Source organism: Lipotes vexillifer, unplaced genomic scaffold, assembly GCF_000442215.2.
Source record: "Lipotes vexillifer unplaced genomic scaffold, Lipotes_vexillifer_v1.1 scaffold314, whole genome shotgun sequence".
NCBI lineage: Eukaryota > Metazoa > Chordata > Mammalia > Artiodactyla > Lipotidae > Lipotes > Lipotes vexillifer.
This window is the reverse complement of record NW_006777107.1, coordinates 1,405,219-1,426,216: the sequence shown is the minus strand read 5'-3', so window position 1 is coordinate 1,426,216 and position 20,998 is coordinate 1,405,219. Positions and strand designations below refer to the sequence as shown.

Sequence of the window (20,998 nt, the reverse complement as noted above, 5' to 3'; positions counted from 1 at the left end):
CCCCCATACAATACAAGATCTTCCTTCCTCAGTTCCCTTAAATCACAGCCCAGGGAAATCTCCTCAGAGCCTTCATCCTGCCACGGGCCAGAATGTCGGGGGGCAAATACGTAGACTCAGAGGTAGGCTCGGGTGGGTGTGCTCCGGGATCGCGGCGCGCCAAGAAGTGCTGCTTCTGCTATCTCCCACTCCAAATATTCCGACTGCTTTGCTTGCCTCAGCCCTCTCTCGACGTCGGAGCACTCCTCTCCCCTGGCATTGCTGAGGAATGGGTCTGGGCGGGGAGGTGAAGAGGAGGCAGGAATGTTTTATGTTTTCCTGTTAGGAAGGGGGTCAAGGGAGCCCCTAAGCTAGAGGATCGCGGAAAAGGGGGTCGTCGGGGTCCTCAAGTTGGGTCTGCCAGACCGAGGGCGCGTTTCTGAATGGCTCAGGGGCACCGCCTTATTGCGGGACCCACCACGGTCCGGCCCCAGTCTGCTGGGAGGCAGAGAGCCAGAGCAGAGGGTGGGAGCTCATTCACTCGCAGTCTTGGGGACAGTCCCCCCGACTCCCCGCCAGGCGCCTGAACCGGCTGGCCGAGGCGACAGCGCGCGTCTTGTTTGCACTTTCCAAAGTTCTCGGGCCACCTCAAGAACTCTTCCTGCATCTCGGCGCCTGGCAGGGGTGTCTGGAGAGGAGCGGACCTCCCCTCCCCCTAACTACCACTCCCCCCCGCCCCACCCGCCCTTCCAACCACCTCCCGGCGCTCGGTCTCCGCCTGGGTGTGGAGACCTCGTTTTCCCAAACCGTCGTTCAGCGACCGGCCTGCAGCCTGGGAGTGACCTGAGGGTGGGTCGGGGGGTTGTGCAGGTTAGATACCGTTCTAGAGAGCTTAGGAGGGTCTGACACTTGGCTCGACCCAAAGATGGGGGATACGGGATTGTGAGCACCAGGGGAGTGGTGGGAGCTGCGCAGTTACAGAGACTGCAAAGGGAGGGTGGGGGACGCGCACAGGTGCGGAGGATACTCGGCTAGGAAGGAACGAAAACGGGGACACTCCATGGGTCGGGGGTTTCCAGCTGGGTCTTAAGGATGAAGCTAGAAGGGATTATGGAGAGAAGGGAAATGGAGGCCAGGGACGGGAACAGGTGAAGAGCTCGGGTAGCGGGTGGCGTGGCGGAGAGAGGGGCTGGAGAAAAGTCGGAAGTCTGGTCCTCTCCCCTGCGGGGGTCTCCGCGGGGTGCCGCGGGCAGGGCGTGCGCAGGGCTGAGGCCGGAGCGGATCGCACGGCGGGGTCTGCCCTGACCCCTGGCGGTGGCGGGCGGGGGAGGCAGGAGCTCCCTGCCTGGTACCGAGGGGTGTGGTGTCCTCTCCTCGATCCTCTTAAAAAGCTTGCGGCTCCAAGGAGTTTACTGTGCGCGGAGCCACCGCTTCCGAAGCGGTTAGTTCGATTTTGAGCCTCGAGGTTTGCCGCGCTACTAGGCTGACTTTTCTGATCGCCGGTTTTTCTTTTTGAAATTTTCTTCCTACCGCCGGTGCCACCCTCCCCCTCCTGGCCGTCCGCCCTCCGCAGGGACATCTCTACACTGTTCCCACCCGGGAACAGGGCAACATCTACAAGCCCAACAACAAGGCCATGGCAGAAGAGATGAACGAGAAGCAAGTGTACGACGCGCACACCAAGGAGATCGACCTGGTCAACCGCGACCCCAAGCATCTCAACGACGACGTGGTCAAGGTAAGGTGAGGCGGCCAGCAAGGAAGGGATGTGCCCCTAGAAGACACTGAGAGGGCTGGGACAGCTCTCCTCTGGCCAGCAGCCTGTGTATCTTTCCCTGTCTTTGCCACACACTCACCATTTTCTGGGCTTGATGTGCGGGAACTCCCGCGGTTGTCAGAAATGTCACATCTCCCCTCCCCACTCCTGCCGGTTAGTTCAGCTGGAATTTAGCTAACTTGAGTTTTGTAGGAGTTCATTTAACTGCACCCTTCTCCTGGCAAATGAACCTCTGGATCTCAGCAAGAGACAGCCCCGCACTCCTTGAGAGGGTGAGATGTTTGCGCTGCAGGTCACCCTTTTTCCGTTTTCAGGTTGAAAGTCTAAGTGAAGGGTGGCGCTCCACTGTATATAGATTTAAGCAGTGAGATCATTTGGTAAGGTCTTGTGCCAAAGGTGACAACCAGAATACTAAGTGAGCAGGTTCCCTCAGCTAAAATTAAGATAACCTGAAGTGATTTTCTTAAAAATAACAAAGTAGGTAGAAATGCTTCTGACTAAAGATGAAATATATATGTGTGTGTGTGTATATATATATGTATATATATATACACACATATATATACAGAATAGAATCAAATATTTAATATTTATATGAAGGGTATTTAACTGGAAAAACATGGCGCTTGTTGTACACAGCTATGCATATTTACACAACCAAAATAATATGTGCCTTTTGATTTCTCCTATAGACCTCTAGTTAGGTGTGGAAAGTTGCTTCTTTAGTGACTGCTTGGGTAAGCCTTCCCTGAGCTAATGGGATGTTCAGGTTGGAGTTCCTTTTCATACTTTCAGGATGTGCTTGGTGAGATTAAAAACAGGTTAACTGAATGGGTATCGGCTAAACTTAGATCTGACTGGGTGGTCACTTTTTGATTATGATTGTTACTCAACTTTGACCCGTTGAACAAATCTCATCAGAGGAATTTATTGCTTAAACCCATCTTGATTGGGAAATCATAGGCCTGAGCCATCCTTGGCAGAGGGTTTTCTTTCAGGAAGGGGGATGACCAAGGAAATTCCTGGCCTGGAAGATTAAAGTGTGAAGACCCCCAGAGCAGCCAATGGGGTGAATGAGCAGTTTCCACCCACCCAGCCTCCTATCCAGGATGGGAGGGGCCATAGTTCAGAGACTGTTCACATTTATGAATATATTTCAAAAAGGGGAACAATTTAATCTGCAAGTGGAAGGAAAATGTAACTGTCAGAATTGACTCTCTTGGCTTGCTGGTGGAGGAAAAAGGAAAATTGGAGCCTTAGCAGGCTTTTCTACTAGCCAGATTATGGAATATTTAAAAGCAGCAGCAATAACAAAAATAGCTTATAAACTGGAAATGAGAATTGCTAAAAACTATTTACTAAAAACATTGCCTTAAAGGAGGAAAGGGCATTTTTGTTTGTTTCCCTTCTCATGTAGCTTTGGACAAGAAGGAAAAGTGCCAGGAAAAGATGCAGATTTCAGAAGGGCCTAGCTTCATTAGAGCCTCCCTGTTGTTCCACTGCTGTGTTGAGTGGGATTCCTGAAGCAAGTGAACCTCCCAGGATGAGTCAGAGAAGCCAGCACCGTAGATGTGGGTCTCCACACATAGCATGACTAAGTTGAGAAAGAAAGGCCCCAGTGGGAAAAGAGACTTCAACACAAATGGAAAAAAGGCATAACAGACTTAGAGGAAATAGTTCACAAAATAGCATTTCAAAGAGCAAGTGTGGGGATCCTCATATTAAAGAAATTAAGAGTTAGAACAAGCTTCTGCTGGCCTAGAGAAAGCAAACTCCACTCACTTGCTCATAAAACTGTGAGCAAAACAAGACAATCAGACAGAAAAAATCTACCTCGAGAAGAATTTGGTAGGCCCACTTACTCAGATGTCTTGCTTGAAGAGGCCTTCAGAGAATGCCCTGCAAAGAGAGACGCAAAGAGTACATCTGCCAGTAGGGCCAGGAAAGGGGGCCTACACCCAGTGGAGACTCCTATTTTATAATTTTTTTTCTTTGAATCCAAGCACAAATCTAATGATAGAAACAGTGAATCCTCTCCATGTTACCGAGACAGTAAATAATAAATTTCTCTAAATTTTACTTTTGATTACCCAGACTTCTTAAAATAATAAAGACACCCAAAGCTTCACGCTTAATGCATGGTAGCTTAAAACTTCACATGATAATAAAGAAACGGTGGCCAACTGAATCTACTGTTAGAGTTACCAAATCAGGTATGAAAAGGTCTGTTCTAAAAGCAAGCAGCTCTGTAAAAGCTGCCAATTCTGTCCAATTCTATAGTCACTAGCCACTTTTGGCTATTTCAATTTAAATTCCAAGTAATTAACATTAAATACAATTTAAAATACAGTCTTCGGTCACACTAGCTACATTTTGAGTTCTCAACACTTAAGGCTAGTAGCTACCATAGTGGACAGCACAGATTTAGGACACTTCCACCTTCATGGAAATTACTATTGGACAGCAGAGGACTAGAGTGTTCATTCTCTATATATTAAAAATGTCCCCATATCAAGTTTAGAAACTTGTAGATGGAGAAGAAATGAAACACTGATGTACAGTGTGAGGAACAGCATAGTGTATCTGCACAGTATCCTTTTAGTCCCATAAAACAGCTATTTAGGGTAGGGAAGGAAACTCAGAAGATGGATGTGCTGTGAATTTATACTTCAAGAAGGTAGAGTATTATCACCTATTCCACTAGTGATAATGACATAAATTAGACCGAACAATTTAGTTCCAATAAAGTTGGTTTCTTATTTCACTAAAGGTTTACTACACCATATTATGATATGTCTGTATAGACATTTATCGAAAAAAAGAGTAAGTTATGAACGCTTTTTAAAATTTCTTCTAATTAAAATGGTCATACCTTCAGACTGTCCATTCTCCCTCTGAGATTTCTATGTTTTCTCATGCTCACATTTCATTCATATGTTTATTATGTACTATTTTGATTTTCTAATAAAGAAAATGGCTTCAAATTTATGATTCTGATATCACATTAGCCATCAATCAATTTGTTAAACTCATCATATGCTAGACTAGACACTGTGCTATGTACTACAAAGTGTAATTCCTAAAATAAGTCCTAGAAATCACAAAGATTAGAATTAGTGAAGACAAGATGCATACAGATTAAAAATACACACACACATACACACACACACACACACACACACACACACAATATCACAACAGTAAGTCACTTCCAAATGCTATCTAATTGGCCCTTTTTTTATTTGCCAGGAAACATATAACTAGATTTTTAAGTTTCATTAATCCATGTTATTTATTCTCTCTCACATATGGGTTTGAATTTTCACTTTCTTTTTCAACTGGCATGCTTTTTTATGCAGTCTCGATTGTAAGGTTTCTCATTATAATTTTGGAAATATACCAAATATATACTATAATAAATCAAAAGTAAGTAGTATTGAATATTGCATAATAAAAAGTTTATTTAAAAGTGAATCATTGGGCTTCCCTGGTGGCGCAGTGGTTGAGAGTCCGCCTGCCGATGCAGGGGAGGCGGGTTCATGCCCTGGTCTGGGAGGATCCCACGTGCCGCGGAGCGGCTGGGCCCGTGGGCCATGGCCGCTGGGCCTGTGCGTACGGAGCCTGTGCTTCGCAACAGGAAAGGCCACAACGGTGAGAGGCCCGCATACCGCAAAAAAAAAAAAAAAAAAAAGTGAATCATTAATTATCTTGATCTTGGTAATCATTTACAATATGGATGTATATTAAGTCATCATGTTGTACACTTTAAATATTATATTTGTCAATTATTCGTCAATAAACTTTTTTTGAAAGTGAATGGTACTGATATTAAGTGTTAGGGAGACCCTACTTGGATAGGGCATTAGGGTGAGAGAAGGATGCATTATAGATAGTTTAATGGAGAAGGGCATGAAGGAGGTGCAATGTGAGTTGGGTCATAATCGACAGATGGAATGCAAATAGCTGAGAAAAGTACAGGAGGTAATTCTAAACGACAAGGCACGGAGATGGGAATGTCACACACAGGGCATAAGTCTGGAAGGTTTAGCAGCCCACTTTGACTGAAATTAGAGTTCATGTGGCATAGTGGTAGGTCATAGAGATGAAATGACTTGATCGTGGCCAGATGATAGAATCCTGAATCCAGTACTCCTGATAAGTTTGAACTTTATCATGTCAGCAGTGGGAAGCCAAGAAGACTTCAAGCTTGGAATGACATGATGAAGGTGGGCTCTTTGGAAGATGACTGGTTAAGGTACAGGATGTAATAAAAGATAGCCAGTCTGGATGAGGAGCAAACAGTTACGATGTAATTGCATCATGGTCTGGACATGAAATGAGAAGAACAATATGCGGTGGCACTGGGAATAAAACCATATAGGCGCAAAATGACAGAATTTTAGAATTGGAAGAGAATGTAATGGTTACCAGGTTAACCTCCAATTCCTTTTTTTAACATTAAGAGAAACTTAAGGGTTAAAAAAGTTTAAATTTCTATCCACGTTTTCACATGGTTAGCGTCCAAAACAGATATTTTGAAATATATCATAAGGCATGAATAGATAAGATTATGTGATTTTCATGGATTATTGTCATGAGAGGAGAAATGAGCTGAGATGATTCTGAGCCTAGCTCTGAGACAAATCAGTACATCTGAGAGGAGATCTTTGTTAAAAATAAAAATACGCATTTGTGTCTTTCTTTTCTAAAATTTGAATTAATGATTCTTAAATATACACAGATACAAAATTTTCTTTAGCAGTCAAGAAAAGGGATGTGCATGGTAATCAGTTTGGGTTTCAAAATAACGGCCTAATGCCGCCATGATCCCTTTCAACTATAAAGCATTCTAGAGCAATTAGTAATTAATATCAAAATAACAGAGATTTTAAATTTCATGTTTGCTTGATATAATCAAAGCATAAGATTTAAAAGGTCAGACTGGCCCAAAGCACTCAGCACCATGTTAATAGTCTCTTCTGTTGGAATTGGTTTTGCTTATTTGTTTGTTTAGGAGATAGCCTCACAAGATGGTGACTAATACTCTGCCACACATGAGAATATGCATGGAGTTCAGAATCCCCAGCTTGTAAAAGAGCACTATGGTCATGTGTGGTGGAAAATTATTCTCACATCACTGAGCAAATAACAATATTAAAATGGGGGACATTATTCATTCATAACCATCTGAAACACTCAAATTCAGTCAACAGTGACATACATTTTAAATGCTTATTAAAAGAAAGTATTTTTTCTTTCTCCACCTCCAAATTGTGGTCAAAAAAAATTGAAGAATTAGCTCAACTTTGGTTCTAACTGAATAAAATTTCATATTATTTATTAAAATTTAAGATAAGATACACCAAATATTCTTGAATTATGAAAAAGTTCATGATGTGGGTTATTCTTCCAATCGACAGCAGTGCTGGCTACCTTTTAAAGGGGTTTGAAGTAAGAGCAGCTGCAAACTATTGCATCTGGAAAGTCCAATAACTTCAAAAACCACCTGCTTATGCATCCTGCCCACTCAAGTTCATAAAATAACAGACACTTTCATATTCTAAATTAAACTGCTTTTTAGTTTGCCCTACTTTTAACCGTAAGTTATTGTTCTCTATGATGAAATATCCAGAGTGAGCTGATCCCTAGAAGAATAGGGCTGTGTGCACTGGGCTATGGGCTCCTGGGCCCTTTCATGATCCTCCTGGCCAGATTTGCAGCGGGAAAAGGGTAGGGCTGCTATTTTCATACAAAGATGGTTTAGGCCAAGAAACACACACTTGTCTTCCACTCTCTGGATCCTATGTATACTATCTAAGTTACTGCACACTAAGGCCCTGGAGAAAAAGATTTGCATGCTATACTTCTGTTAAAAGAAGTTTTCTAAAAAGGTAGCCCTTAGCCCCTAGAAATATGCTTAACCACAGGTGCTCAGAGGCACCTGGACAGAGTAGAAAGAGTACTGTGCCAAGAAAAGAAATTTTTGTGACTTTTGTTAACTTTCTTTTTTAAAACTTGAATGTTAATGATTCTTAAATATATAGACACAAAATTCTGTTACTTTAAAAATCAAGAAAAGGCATGCACATAGTAATCAGATCAGTTTTGGTTTCAACCTAAGGGCCAAACTAGAAAGTGTCTAGTCCCATTAGTGTGGGACACCAAGGAAGGAGGGGGAAGGATGTCAGGGCAACAGATTTCTCTTCCTCAGCAGTCCCTGAGAGTGGAGCTCATAAACAAAGAGCAAACTTGTTTAACTAATCAAAGCTAATAAACACCAGCCTTAAAAATATTTTGAGCAAGCTATTTTATGTTTCTATGCTTCAATTTCTCTAACTATAAAGAAAAGAATGAGAGTCATTCTCATATAATAGCATTCCCCTCCCAAACCCATTCACCTTTCAATAAATGATTACTATATATCTATTATGTGCCGTGCACTACAATATGGAACAAAGATAGATATGAACACTGCTCTTCCTTGTCTCTCTTCATTGCAGTTTCCTTTGAAAACTTTTGCTGAAATTCCTTTACCAAATTCTACTGTATGGTAAAATCTTAAAATCTTTAGGGCATAGTTTAAAACATACCTCATCTATAATGCCTCGAATTGTTCCTGAGCCAGTAAGTAAGGCTAGGGGAAAATAAGGAACATATATTTATAATATATATATAAAATATATAATATATATATATATATATTTTTTAGAGTCCAATGTACCACTTTTATTTAGGAAAACACCAAAGGAACATATATTTTTTAAACAATTTGCCCCTGTTTGGGTCCTATAAAAATTATAATTAACTTATAGAAAATATTTCAGTTCTTCTCTAATATTCTCCCTTCCCATATTGTTGCTTGACTTTTAATCATCCTATTGAAAATTTAAAATTTTCAACCTTTTTAAAACCTCATATCCTCTTTACAAACCCAAGAGGGCTCTCATATTCACCTGGGCATCAGAATCATCACAGGAATTTTTAAAAATACAGATGCCTAGGCCCACTACATAGTTACTAAACTAGAGTATCTAGGGATGGGGCCTAATCTAGGGCCTCTAAGCTCCCTAGATTGTGAAGTCAGGCTTAGAAATTATTGTACCCAAGGCTGGCTTAAAGATATACACTTGAATGGTTCTACCCTAAGAGAACAGTTCAGTCACACTATGTAATTCTAGATGTTCCTCCTACCAGAAGAACACTTGAAGGTTAGGCCAGTTTAAACTCTGCCAAGGAGTTCTGAAACACCATAGAGGGTTCCCAAATCAGCCTTGCTCAGTGGTCCTCCATCCCTTGAGGCCACTTGGGCTTAGAGCCAACTGCAAGCTTAGAGCCTCAGAGTGACATAGGGGTGGGGTGGCCATATGTTCTAGGTTGTCCCATGCAGACAAGTTAATAATGGTCATAGCTATCCTGAATAACTATTAATTACTTTTAATTATTAATTATAATTAATTATTAATAATGCCCCTTTCATTCTCAGAATTGTCCCAGTTTGGAAGAAAAATTATATGGTCATGAATGAATTGGCAATGACCTGTCACTGATTCCTGTATCTGAAATACATTGGAAGTCCCTACTTGCACTATTTTTTTAGCAAAATGGGCAAAATTTCCATTTAAGAATGTCATGCTTTTCTTTCCTCTCCAGTCTCCAGTGTCACCTCTCTCCTATCCTTCATTGGCCACCAAGCTGTACTATAACTTGGAGCAGTTGCTCTTAAGTGCCCATCTACTCTGCCCTCAGACCTTAGTTTTTTTCCCTGCAACACAGGGTTAATGAAACTGACATCCTTCCATCACATATTTTGTCAACTACTCAATCAAAGATTAAAATGTTTAAAATAGTTTTAATTTTTTTCAGTTAGTCCAGGAAACATAAAATGGCATGCTTTCACATGAGCCATTGTTTAGAGTGGGGAAGTGCTTTTAATTCTGTCTTAAAGGAAATCTGCATGATCCATGTACTGAGCAACTACCAAGGGAATTTAATTGGTAGAACAGATTTACACCTGCACGGAATACATATTTCCTGCCTCTCCTATGCTGATGTTTTAGATACAAAATACATTTTGTTTTCTTTATTAAACCTTGAGAAGATGTCTCTTGTTGGTCATTATTTCATAGCAGGGGAAGTACATATTCCTAAAGACACAACTGAGCTTCCCTTTAGCCACTGTTAGTTATTTAGGTAATTAAGAAGCAGGCATTTTTAATTTTGAGAAGGCTTAAATAAGTTTTGATGGTGTATGTATGTGCTTAATATATTATTTCATAGCAATTTAAAAGTGAAAATTTTAAAAGGTACATTCAGTATTTAAACCTTTCTTGAGCCCAGCAAGGACATTATAATACAAATGGACATTGCTAGATTCTATGTAAAAAGATAAATTGCATCTAGAGATTACACCGGGTCATCTCACTGATGTAGGCATCAAACACAATTACGGTTTCTCATTTATAATGAAGAACTGAGAAAGATTCTGATTTCTGCACCCAAGTAGTGAGAAAACAGGAAACTGGGAGGAAAAGAAGCAAAGACAAAGAAAGGACAACAAGGCCCCTTCTCCCTGCCCTGCCACCCACCCTGTGCTGGACTGGGCTTTACTCCAGGAGCCCCCAACATCCATTGCTTTGCACAGTGCTGTCATGTCTGATGACACGATCAGGTTCAGGCATTGACTGAGTATTAACTCTCAGCTCCTGCCCCAAAGAGTTTATCAGGAAAGCAAATATATAAACAAATCTGAGTGAGGTCACTGTAACTTAGGGATGCGCTATAGTTGGACACAAAGCAGAGAGTTCTCAACAATCTCCAAGGCTGTGCACCAGGCATGTGTGGCAGGAAAGGGATGCCAGCAGAGGGAGCAGCGGGAGCAAAGGTACAGAGACCTGAGGGCACCTAACACGTTCTGGGCACCAGTGGCAGGTCAGTGTAGCCAGAGCAAGGGACACAAGCAGGAGCCAGATCAGCATGACCTTCTGTGCCCAGCCAAAGCACCTGTCCCTTTGTAGGCCACAGCAACCCACAGAGGTGTTTTTAGGCCAGGAAGTGACCTGATGAGATATGACCTCTGCTAACAGAAAGGGCTAACTTCAGTGCAATGGGGCAAAACAAGGGATGCCAAATGTGCAGGTGGGAGTGAAACAGGACATGGAAGGCTTCCTCCAGCACTTTCTACAGGCTAGCTTGCTGGCACAGATTATTTTACCTACTCCTCCAATGGCCCTTTGAGGAGGTGCTATCATTTTCAGTTATATTCATCTGGCAGATAAGGAAATTCAGACCTGACAATTTGCTCAGGATTTCATAGGTAGGAAGGAAATGGTACACTCAGAATTTGAACCCAGACAATTAGACCCCAGGACCAGGGTTCTTAACCACTGTGCTCCAGTGCCTCTCTGTAATACATCATGATCCAAGCAGACAGTGATGTCTCCATAGTGAGGAAGGACATGACTGTGTTCTCAGAGTGGCTGAGCAGCATTTGGCAGGGGGATTCCAGACATGGTCTGTTTTGGGAGTGACAGGCCTACAGTTCTAAGGTCAGACTTCAGATCCTGGTAGGTGAATTGGAAAAGGAGGAGGAAGGACCAACGTAAAGACCAAGATAAAACCCCACACACCTCAAGAAATATGCAAGCTGGGTGAGCTCCCAACAAGGCAGGGAGGGTCAAATCCCAAAGACAGAAGTGGGGTACAAAGTGGGGATGTGTCCCAGTGATTAGAAGTGGAACACTCACTCAGGACCACAAAGCTGTCTTGTGTTGAATTACCTGAGTCTTTAAAGCACGCTGACTGCCCAGGTTGGCCACAGCTCCTGGGCTGCAGCTGATCCTGCCTGGATGTGCAGGGAGGGCTAGGTGTGAGAAAATGAAGCAGGTCCTGACAGGCACTTTGCATCTAATAGCTTCATTTAAGGTTCTCAATTTTTCTGTTCAGTTTCTACAGATATTCGTGCCATTACAGCAACACATTGTAAAAACAGGAAACAATTGAGAAAAATCCTAGTTTTATGCTAGTGGGAGAAATGCCTATTTAATCCTGAAACTAGTTTCTATGAGACTTCCTCCCTAATAACTACATATTTGTTCTCAAAAACAAATACCAGAAGTAAGGAACAGTGCATTTTTACAACGTACCATTAATCTCTCAGAAGAACAATTAAAATGTTCCATCAATCATGGCTCACTGTTTTCTTTCTATATTAGTAATAATAATATATAGCTGGAAGTGGGCATACCAAAACGTGTCAAAGAAATGCAACTGCATTCATTGGATTTCATTGCCAGTTATTTTGGTTAGGTCAACAGAGCCCTCTTTCTCACTTGTTCTTAAGTGTCAGGCTTTTTAGTAGGGAGAGAAATTATTTGTCTAAAATGGTTAATAACCACCAGTTCACCAAAATATTTGGGGTAAGCCTATTATTCTAGTTATAAAGGTAAGAATGACAGTCATTCTCAGGTGGGTGCTCCCTAGAAAGGCCATTCAGCAAATATTTAGGAAGCACTTACTCTGCACTATGCATGGAACCTGCCATGCATCCTTGTGCACCAGAGCCTGCCTGACAGAACCACAGCCATCCACCAAGGCTCACCTCAGATATCTGGGCCTCTGTCAGCCTTCCCTGACTGCCCTCATCAGAACTGGTCATCTCTTTTCTTGGCTCCCACCACATTCTGTTTTTGTTTCTATTTTAGCACGTATCAAAGCCCTCTAAGCATTCTGCTTCTCTATCCCCATGCCTCTCTCCCCTCTTCTCTTCCCACATCATGTGCAAGTGCTTCAGGACAGAACAGTGGCCCCTGGTGGCCCCAGGACTGTGGCTGCCCAGTGCCCACCCAGGGCCCCACACCGAGTCTGCTGTCAGAAAATGGATGCCAACATCATCAAAAAATCTACAAACAACAAATGCTGGAGAGGGTGTGGAGAAAAGGGAACCCTCCTGCACTGTTGGTGGGAACGTAAATTGATACAGCCACTATGGAGAACAGTACGGAGGTTCCTTAAAAAACTAAAAATAGAATTACCATATGATCCAGCAATCCAACTACTGGGCATATACCCAGAGAAAACCATAATTCAAAAAGAGTCATGTACCACAATGTTCATTGCAGCTCTATTTACAATAGCCAGGACATGGAAGAAACCTAAGTGCCCATCGACAGATGAATTGATAAAGAAGTATATATACTTCTTTATTATGATAAATATATCATATGATATATGATATACTCCATATATACAATGGAGTATTGCTCAATCATAAAAATAAACGAAATTGAGTTATTTGTAGTAAGGTGGATGGACCTAGAGTCTGTCATACAGAGCAAAGTAAGTCAGAAAGAGAAAAACAAATACCGTATGCTAACACATATATATGGAATCTAAAAAAAAAAATGGCCATGAAGAACCTAGGGGCAAGATGGGAATAAAGACGCAGACCTACTAGAGAATGGACTTGAGGACACGGGGAGGGGGAAGGGTAAGCTGGGACAAAGTGAGAGAGTGGTAGTGTATATATGGACATATATACACTACCAAATGTAAAATAGATAGCTAGTGGGAAGCAGTCACATAGCACAGGGAGATCACCTCGGTGCTTTGTGACCAGCTAGAAGGGTGGGATAGGGAGGGTGGGAGGGAGGGAGATGCAAGAGGGAGGAGATATAGGGATATATGTATATGTATAACTGATTCACTTTGTTATAAAGCAGAAACTAACACACCATTGTAAAGCAATTATACTCCCATAAAAATGTTAAAAAACAAAACAAAACAAAACTTCATGTCTAGAGGAAAAGTGGACTGCAAAAAGACCAATTAAATAAAAATATGCATGTACTTAAGTAAAAAAAAAAAAGAAAGAAAGAAAATGGATGCCAAATTGAATCTGCTGAAAAGAATCTGAAATTTATTTTTTAAGTAATTGAATGTCTTGAGTGAGCTAAAAGACAGTAGGATTATGTCATTGAGTGTATTCCTTTGCTCCTTTTCTCTGCAGCTGCCACATTTAAAGCCTTATAAGGAAAAACATATCCAAATAATTAAGAAAGAAATCCAAAAACATTCACGCTATTTACTAAGGTAAAGAGACAACCTGCTCTAATATGTATATAAATTTATTATTTAGAATTTTTTAATCTCCAGTTTGAAGAGGACACAGATACATCTCTCCTGAGCCTTCCAATAAGCAGGCTGAGGCACCTGGATGACTTCCCAGGGCCTGCAGAATAAGGCTAATCTCCTAAGTATCTCACAGGCAGGGCAGGCAGATTCCCAGAATGCCAAAAGATGCCATTGCTGCTGCTTGGCACTGCCCCCTGGGGTCAGAAGTATGAAGGCTGAGAGTTGGGTCTCAGGCCACATGAGAGCTCCCCTGCCAAGAGAGGGGTAGAAGGACTCCCTGTCAGACTCCCCATATACCTTTGGACAAATGCAAACATCAGAGAAATGACTAGGTCCGGAGACAGTCCTGAAGAAAAATCTAAAACCTTTCTCAAAGCCTAAAGGAGACAACAGCTTTGAGAAACCCAAGCCTCTTCTTCCTTCTCTTTCGCTTTATTACTTCTAGATATTAAGTACACAGAGATCTGAGATTTTACTAGCTGGGATGTGGTATCCACTATTTCAACAGCATAGAAGTTTCTTTGTACCTCATAGGTGGTCTGTCAGAGATCTCAGATCTCTTCTCAGAAGAAAAAAACAAAAAACAAGCAAAACACTTAAATGTTTCTAGAAGGGGTCAGACATCATTTGTTTCATTATTGATGTCTGGGCCAAGTGAAATGAATGTTAGCTCCTTTTCCAGATATGCTTCTTTCTATCATTTCCCGTGATAGGAGGTTGATTTACTATAATAAGGATAAGAGTAAGATGTGTCAATTTGACCCCAAATAGTTTTCTCATCAATAAGCTAAGTATAGGAAATCAGGGTCATTATTCAGTTAAGCATAGGTAGGACTAGAAAGTTGCCATTAAAAAAGGGTGATGATGTGTAATGTGAATTTTAGGTGTGACTGATATCTAATATACAGCCAAGACCACAGTCGTAGCACATTTAATGCTTTATCAATGACTGGAATGAACAAGTTAAAGAAGACTCTCAACTTACAAATGACACCAATTACAATGACCTTATTAACACATATAAAAAAATAACATCAAAGTGATTTTTGGAAAATTACAAATAGCCCATAAAAATAAGATAAAAACCAATACAAAGTAAGATAATGTTAAAAGACTAGGAATAAAACGTATAGCTATTAAGTGGGAAACAAATAGGTAAATATATGAAAAATAAGAAAATATCAGGAGAGGGTTGTCATTTCTGTGGGAGCTTGTGATGTGGAAAAATCAAGATGCTTGGTAAACACAATGGATATGGAAACCCTTTGTAATAATTCCACAGCCCCTAAGGGACCAAGATCTCCTGGGTGAGAATCACTATTGTAAACACACCCTTAAATGAATCCATCATGCTCCGTACCCCTTGAGCAATAGGGGACCAAAACTAAGTCTATCAATTGTGTCTGAACCTTAAACATCTCAATAATTTAATGATATTTTAAAGGAAGCACAATGAATGGAATCAAAAGGAGAATGTAATCCAAGAAAACAAAAATGTCACAGACAAGATTCTCTACTTTATTTGCTATTGGTCAGACTTATTAAATATAGGATCTGTTTTGATCTTATGAGGAGGTAGAGATGCTGGAAAGATCCTAGGGAAGAGCAAAAGGAAGGAGATAAGAGATGAAGAGAAACACCCAGGTAGGGCTGGGGAGGGACTGTTTTGCCTGGCAGTTTGTTAGAAGAGTTGAAAGTGAACATAAAATGACAACTGCCTTTAGTTACTGCTAGGTTCTTATGAGACTTAACAAGGAAAATACTGCTCAGACACAATCACCATTCAGGACAAGGAAAAAGGAGGAAGGGGTTAGTTGAAAAAAAAAGAAAAGTTAGGTTACATGGGAGAAGAAATTCCAAGTAATAAGAGCGGTTAATCCCAGGAATGTGTCACAAGAGGTTGTTCTGTAAGGGTAGTGTGTTAAATTACTTACTTGTCTATGTAGCTTCTCAAATCCTTCTACCTCTACAGCTACAATTTGGTGTATAAGAATACTGACACAGTCTCATAATTAAGCACAAGCATATGTATGAACACTTTCCTCTATTCCTGCAGGATACCTGGTTTGTTTGGGGGCAAAGAGGAGTTGATGTGGCATTGTGTTAACAGTGGTTGAGAATCAAGTGGTAAACATCTGAAAGTAGAATACTACAAAATGCATGCATTGTATGTACCAAAAGGTCAGTATGAAACATTATCTTTATGGCAAGCCTGCCCATCCAATCCCTCCTACACATTGCATAGTCACACAATTTTGCAGCTTGTATAAATCCCTATTGTGATTTAAACTCATGAGAGAGTGTGGCTTCTGCAAAGGGTGGCTGTTTTGTGACTTTAGACCAGTGGTCCTTTACCCTAGCTACAAATCATCTGGAGAACATTTAAAAATACTGTTGTACACACTCCATCCCTAGAAATTCTGATTGAATTGGTCTAGGATGGGGCCCAGGCCTATGTATTCTTTTTTCTTTGGAAAGCTCCCCAGGTGATGCTAATGTACAGCTGGAATTGAGTCTGGTTTCGACTCGCAGAATTTCTTAATAATAAAACTGTGTATCATGACAAAACTTTCAGGACTGTAAGGGCTACAGTGGGGAAATTATTACTTCTCTAGGTCCTCATCCTGCAGAGTCCTTAGAATTTTTATTAGAATATGATATTTATCACTCAAATTCCTATTACCAAAAAAAAGTGCTTTCTGGAACTCTGCTATAGCAACTACATAAGACAGACTTTGTATGTGGGATAAATCTCATGTCACTTATGTAATTCAGTCCTGGTGTTTTTCCCTTTCCTTTGCTCATTCTTTCTATTATCCCCAAGAGGAAGATCAGCAGGTTAGAGTGTCAGAACATCATCCCTATCCCTCTTTTTCACTTGGGTTCATGGTTCAGGCATACTAGGAATGGAGCTGACAACATGCACTGGTTTTTCTCCTAATGGTGCAGAGGCCACAGGAAGCTTCACTGGACCTAGGGATGGCAGGTGTCCCACACTTCTCCAGGGCCTAGCACAGAGAAGAGAGAAGTCACTGAGAAGTGCTTTACTGATGCCAGTCACTCCTCAGAGCAGATGGGGAAACTGAGCCTCAGATGAAACCTGAATTCCAGATCTCTCTTGGACACTGACCTCAAGTGTTACCTTGGGCCTTGGAAAAGTCACTTGGACCCTTTGGACAGCAGTTTATTCATCTAACAATCAATAAGTTGAACTAGAAGATCGCTAAGTCACTTTTATTTCTAAAATTCTGTGACTCCAGTTAACCAGTATTCATAAAAGTGTGGAACGCTGTAAACGTGCATAAAAGTCCATGCAGAGATAACGGTGGAGGACCCCCTCATCAATACTATTTTTATTACCTTCTTCCTAGATTTTACCAATTGTCATTCTTACTCTTAATATTAAGGCTGTGGGACTTAACTAAATCATCTTTGAAATACTGAGCTATCAACAGATGGCATGCTGAATGCAAATATACTGCAAATAAATATTTGGTCCTGAAGAAGATCAAGAGCTGGAGTTCATTTCCCCTTCTCATTTGGGCTCAGAACTCTGCGGTCTTTCTTTTTACTGCCCTTGCCGCCAAACTGGCTGTTTGTGTTCAAAGATGGATCAGAAAATCAGTTCCAAAGTTGGTTACAAACTTTCAGTAATTTTTGTTTTTTAATTTTTTTTGTAACCAGCCAATTTCTCTTAGTTCACATAACAAAGAAGCGCATAATTATTTGCAACTTTAGTTAGAGCAATTGTCTTAAAAAGGTCTAGCTAAATAGAAAATGCTCAGACTTTCTGAGTGCTGACAGTTATCTAATTCACCTAGTTCATATGGCCACATTTCTGAAGTTCTTTTAACAGCCCATCTGTGAGCAATAGGATCAGATGACTAAGAACTACAGGACCGAAGCACTATTACTTTGAATCATATTTTCCCATTACCCAGCTATAAAGAGTCTGTTTCTCTCTAACCCAAATAAAGTTCAGAATTTAGGACCCTATGTGATTTTAATCCCATCATTTAGCACCCCAGCTGTATGAATCTAAAAGTAAAAATGAAGTTGTTTGAATTCCAGACCCCCTGAACATTCTCAGGGAGCTCATCAGCTCCCTAAGCTAAGCTATAGGTTTAAATCTAAAGGTAAATCTGTAGGTATGAACCCAAATTTCATGATAAACAAAAACTGAATAGATCTGTCTTCCCTGTCATTACTCACCTTTTGATCATTCTTTTACCAAAATTACTATGACTGGGTTAGAATAATAGAATGCAATCAATAAATGCAATCACTAGCCCCTGGCCAGATAATAACACATTCAGAACTTTCTTTCCTAAAGGAGATTTTACTGTGTTTGTGCTCTTGTAAATAGGAGAAAAAGAGAAATATAACTTAATAAATGGAAGCATTCACTAATTTATTCAACAAATATTAATTTAGTATCTACTAGATTCCAGGGAGCTTACCGTCTAGTAGCAGAAATAATCTCACACACATACAAAATCAAACCATTAAATAAGTTTGGGGTGTGGGGTAGGCGGAATGAAAAAAATGGTCTGGTCTAAATTCAAGAGGTTAGTGATTCGGGGAGGGGCAAGAAAGTGACTTCCTCTATTACCCTAAAAGTAAGCTTGAGCAGCCAGAGGCCACGTCTATTTTATTGGTACTGTCCCCTTTTCAGTGACACCCGTAGCCAGCTCATAGACCTATCCTGGCTCTGTTTGCTTGGTTCATTTATTCCATCCTCAAAAAGTAGGTATTTCATAACTACTGAATGAAGGAATGAATGAACTCACAAGCCCACAGTACTGTAAACTAAAAGTGCCTGCAATAAATATGCATGCATTCTAGGCTATAAATGTTTCTAAAGTTCAGGTACTGTCACAGCAAATTGTATTCTGATTTTCTAGAGCACCAGTTTGCAACCAGGGATTATTTTTTACTCCCCCTCCCAGGGGACACTTGGCAATGTCTAGAGACATTTTTAGTTGTCACAATTTAGGAGGTGCTACTGGCATCTGGTGGGTAGAGGACAGAGATGTTGAGAATCACCCTACGGTTCCCAGGACAGCACCCTCACCCTAACAACAAGGAATTATCTAGCTCAAAATACCAAAAGTGCCCAGATGGAGTAACCCTGTGGTAGAGCTTGGGAGCTGTGTCTTGGGAGCCACATGATGGGCTGTGATTATCCTTGCTTAGACCTTAAAAGGACCCTAGTGTAAATCCTTTTCCTCACTAGCCAAGCAATGTTCAAACCTACAGAGATTTATTTCATTAATTTCCTATTTGTTTAATAAACAGACTTAAAGCACTGGAGGGAAAAATATTCAAGCAGTGAGGTAAGACGAAAACTATTAGTAACACTAGGTTGACTTAAGTGAATGGTAGGAAACAACCTTTGCCATCAGGAAGTGAGTTGTAGAAACTGAAAAAAAGTTAAGAGTGTTTAAAAAGCTCTGGTTCAAACAAATGTCTATGTGAACCAATGGGTAGCTTGAAAACAGTGAAGACATTTCCGTCTCTTATGTCTTTGATAGAATGGAAAGAGCTTTTATTTTCTTTAGTGCAGTGATCACTCATATTTTTCCCATGACATGCCCAGAAGTTTAAAGAATAACAAACTCCCAAGTGTAAACACAGAATTTTGTGAGAAAGTGAGCCCTCTGGATGAATCCTTATCATTGTATGTTTGGATAAAATAAGATTTCCATGCATTAAACAATACAGGACTTTCTATTTGAGAAGTAAGCTTCCAACACTTTGAAGGGCTGCAGTTATTTCTCCTCAAGGATGACAAACATAAGCGCCCCCAAGGTATGGCTCCTCCCTGTTCAAGTTCAATGCTCTAGTCTCAGTGCTCCTATCACTGGCCCTTGCTTGGCCTATTTTTACACTGTGAACTGTTCCATGTCACTTGTTTGGTAACACTCAACATCAACAAGTGCCACCAAATCAATACCAGAAGGCTGAAGATTAAAACAAAAAGGAATCAAAAGATATATAGCCTGCTTTGTACCAAGCCACCTGAAACTAGGTGCTTTTTGTAATAATAAAAATGTGAGGCCACGTGGACAGGAGAGATAGTTCCAGATTCCTGAAGAAGGCTCACAGCCAATTGATCTCAGGTACACCAAATGTGGTTTTAGGTTCCTAACTGGGATCCCCAGAAGAAAGAGTGCACAGCATACTCAAGGAGGTATGAAAATGCTCTGGAACCCCCAAATCATCTCATTATCAAGGACAATTTTTAGCAATTTCAAAAGGATGTATATTCGTTTCCAAGGGATACCTTAAAAAGTATCACAAACTAGGTGGCTTAAAGCAATAGAAATTTACAGTCTCACGGTTCTGGAGTCTGGATGTCCAAAATCAAAACGTCAGCAGGGCCATGCTCCCTCTGAAACCTGCAGGGGAATCCATCCTTGTCTCTCCCTAGCTTCTGGTTTTCTGGCAATCTTTGGCATTCCTTGGCTTACAGCTGCATAACTCAAATCAATCATATGGCCTTCTCCTTGTGTCTTCACATTACCATCTACTTATAAGGATGCCAGCCCTCTCAGATGGGGAGCCCACTTCTACACCAGTGTGACCTCATCCTAATTATATCTACAAGACCCTGTCTCCAAATAAGGTCACATTCTGAGGTACTGGGGATTAGGACTTCATCGTATCTTTTTGAGAGGAACACAATTCAATGCATAACAGGATGTAAACTAGGAGTGTATATTTTTGTTATCAGAGCAGGGAAATTTAACTTAAATTTTCAAAGTGTAATTACAAACCCAAGGATCATTTATTCTCCCTCCTAAGAAGAGCAAAAGATGGAAAAACCTGGTGGTTGCCTTCAGGTGAAAGGCAAAAGGAAAGGAAGAATAAGGCAAAAAGGAATTAATCTAAAGCAAAGAGAGTCTTGTCTGCTTGGTATTGCTGCCACTTTCAGACACATCCAGTCACTCAGTCAGCTGGAGCATCTTCTCCCCAGGGCATGTATGCCTCATGTTTACAATAAATTCCAGAAGGCTAACGCACATGCAAGAGATGAGCTAATCCTTCTTATTTGGTTAATGGCAGAATGCAAAATAAGCACCCACCTGCACAAAATGATTTCAGGAATGC

The 20,998-nt window shown here is 41.0% G+C and overlaps 1 protein-coding gene across 3 annotated transcripts in view; it reads left to right on the top strand.

The window, feature by feature from the left end:
* The first annotated feature begins 19 nt into the window (after positions 1-19).
* CAV1 (caveolin 1) overlaps positions 20-20,998 on the top strand; it is a 33,902-nt gene continuing 12,923 nt past the window's right edge. The window contains exons 1-2 of one of the 3 annotated variants that reach the window (XM_007450783.1): positions 20-122; positions 1,553-1,717. In XM_007450783.1, coding sequence (XP_007450845.1) covers positions 93-122; positions 1,553-1,717 — 195 coding nt within the window. In that variant the 5' untranslated portion in view covers positions 20-92. Of the gene's footprint in view, positions 123-792; positions 829-1,397; positions 1,421-1,552; positions 1,718-20,998 lie in introns of those variants that run through there. The other 2 variants (XM_007450785.1, XM_007450784.1) reach the window with 2 other exon arrangements.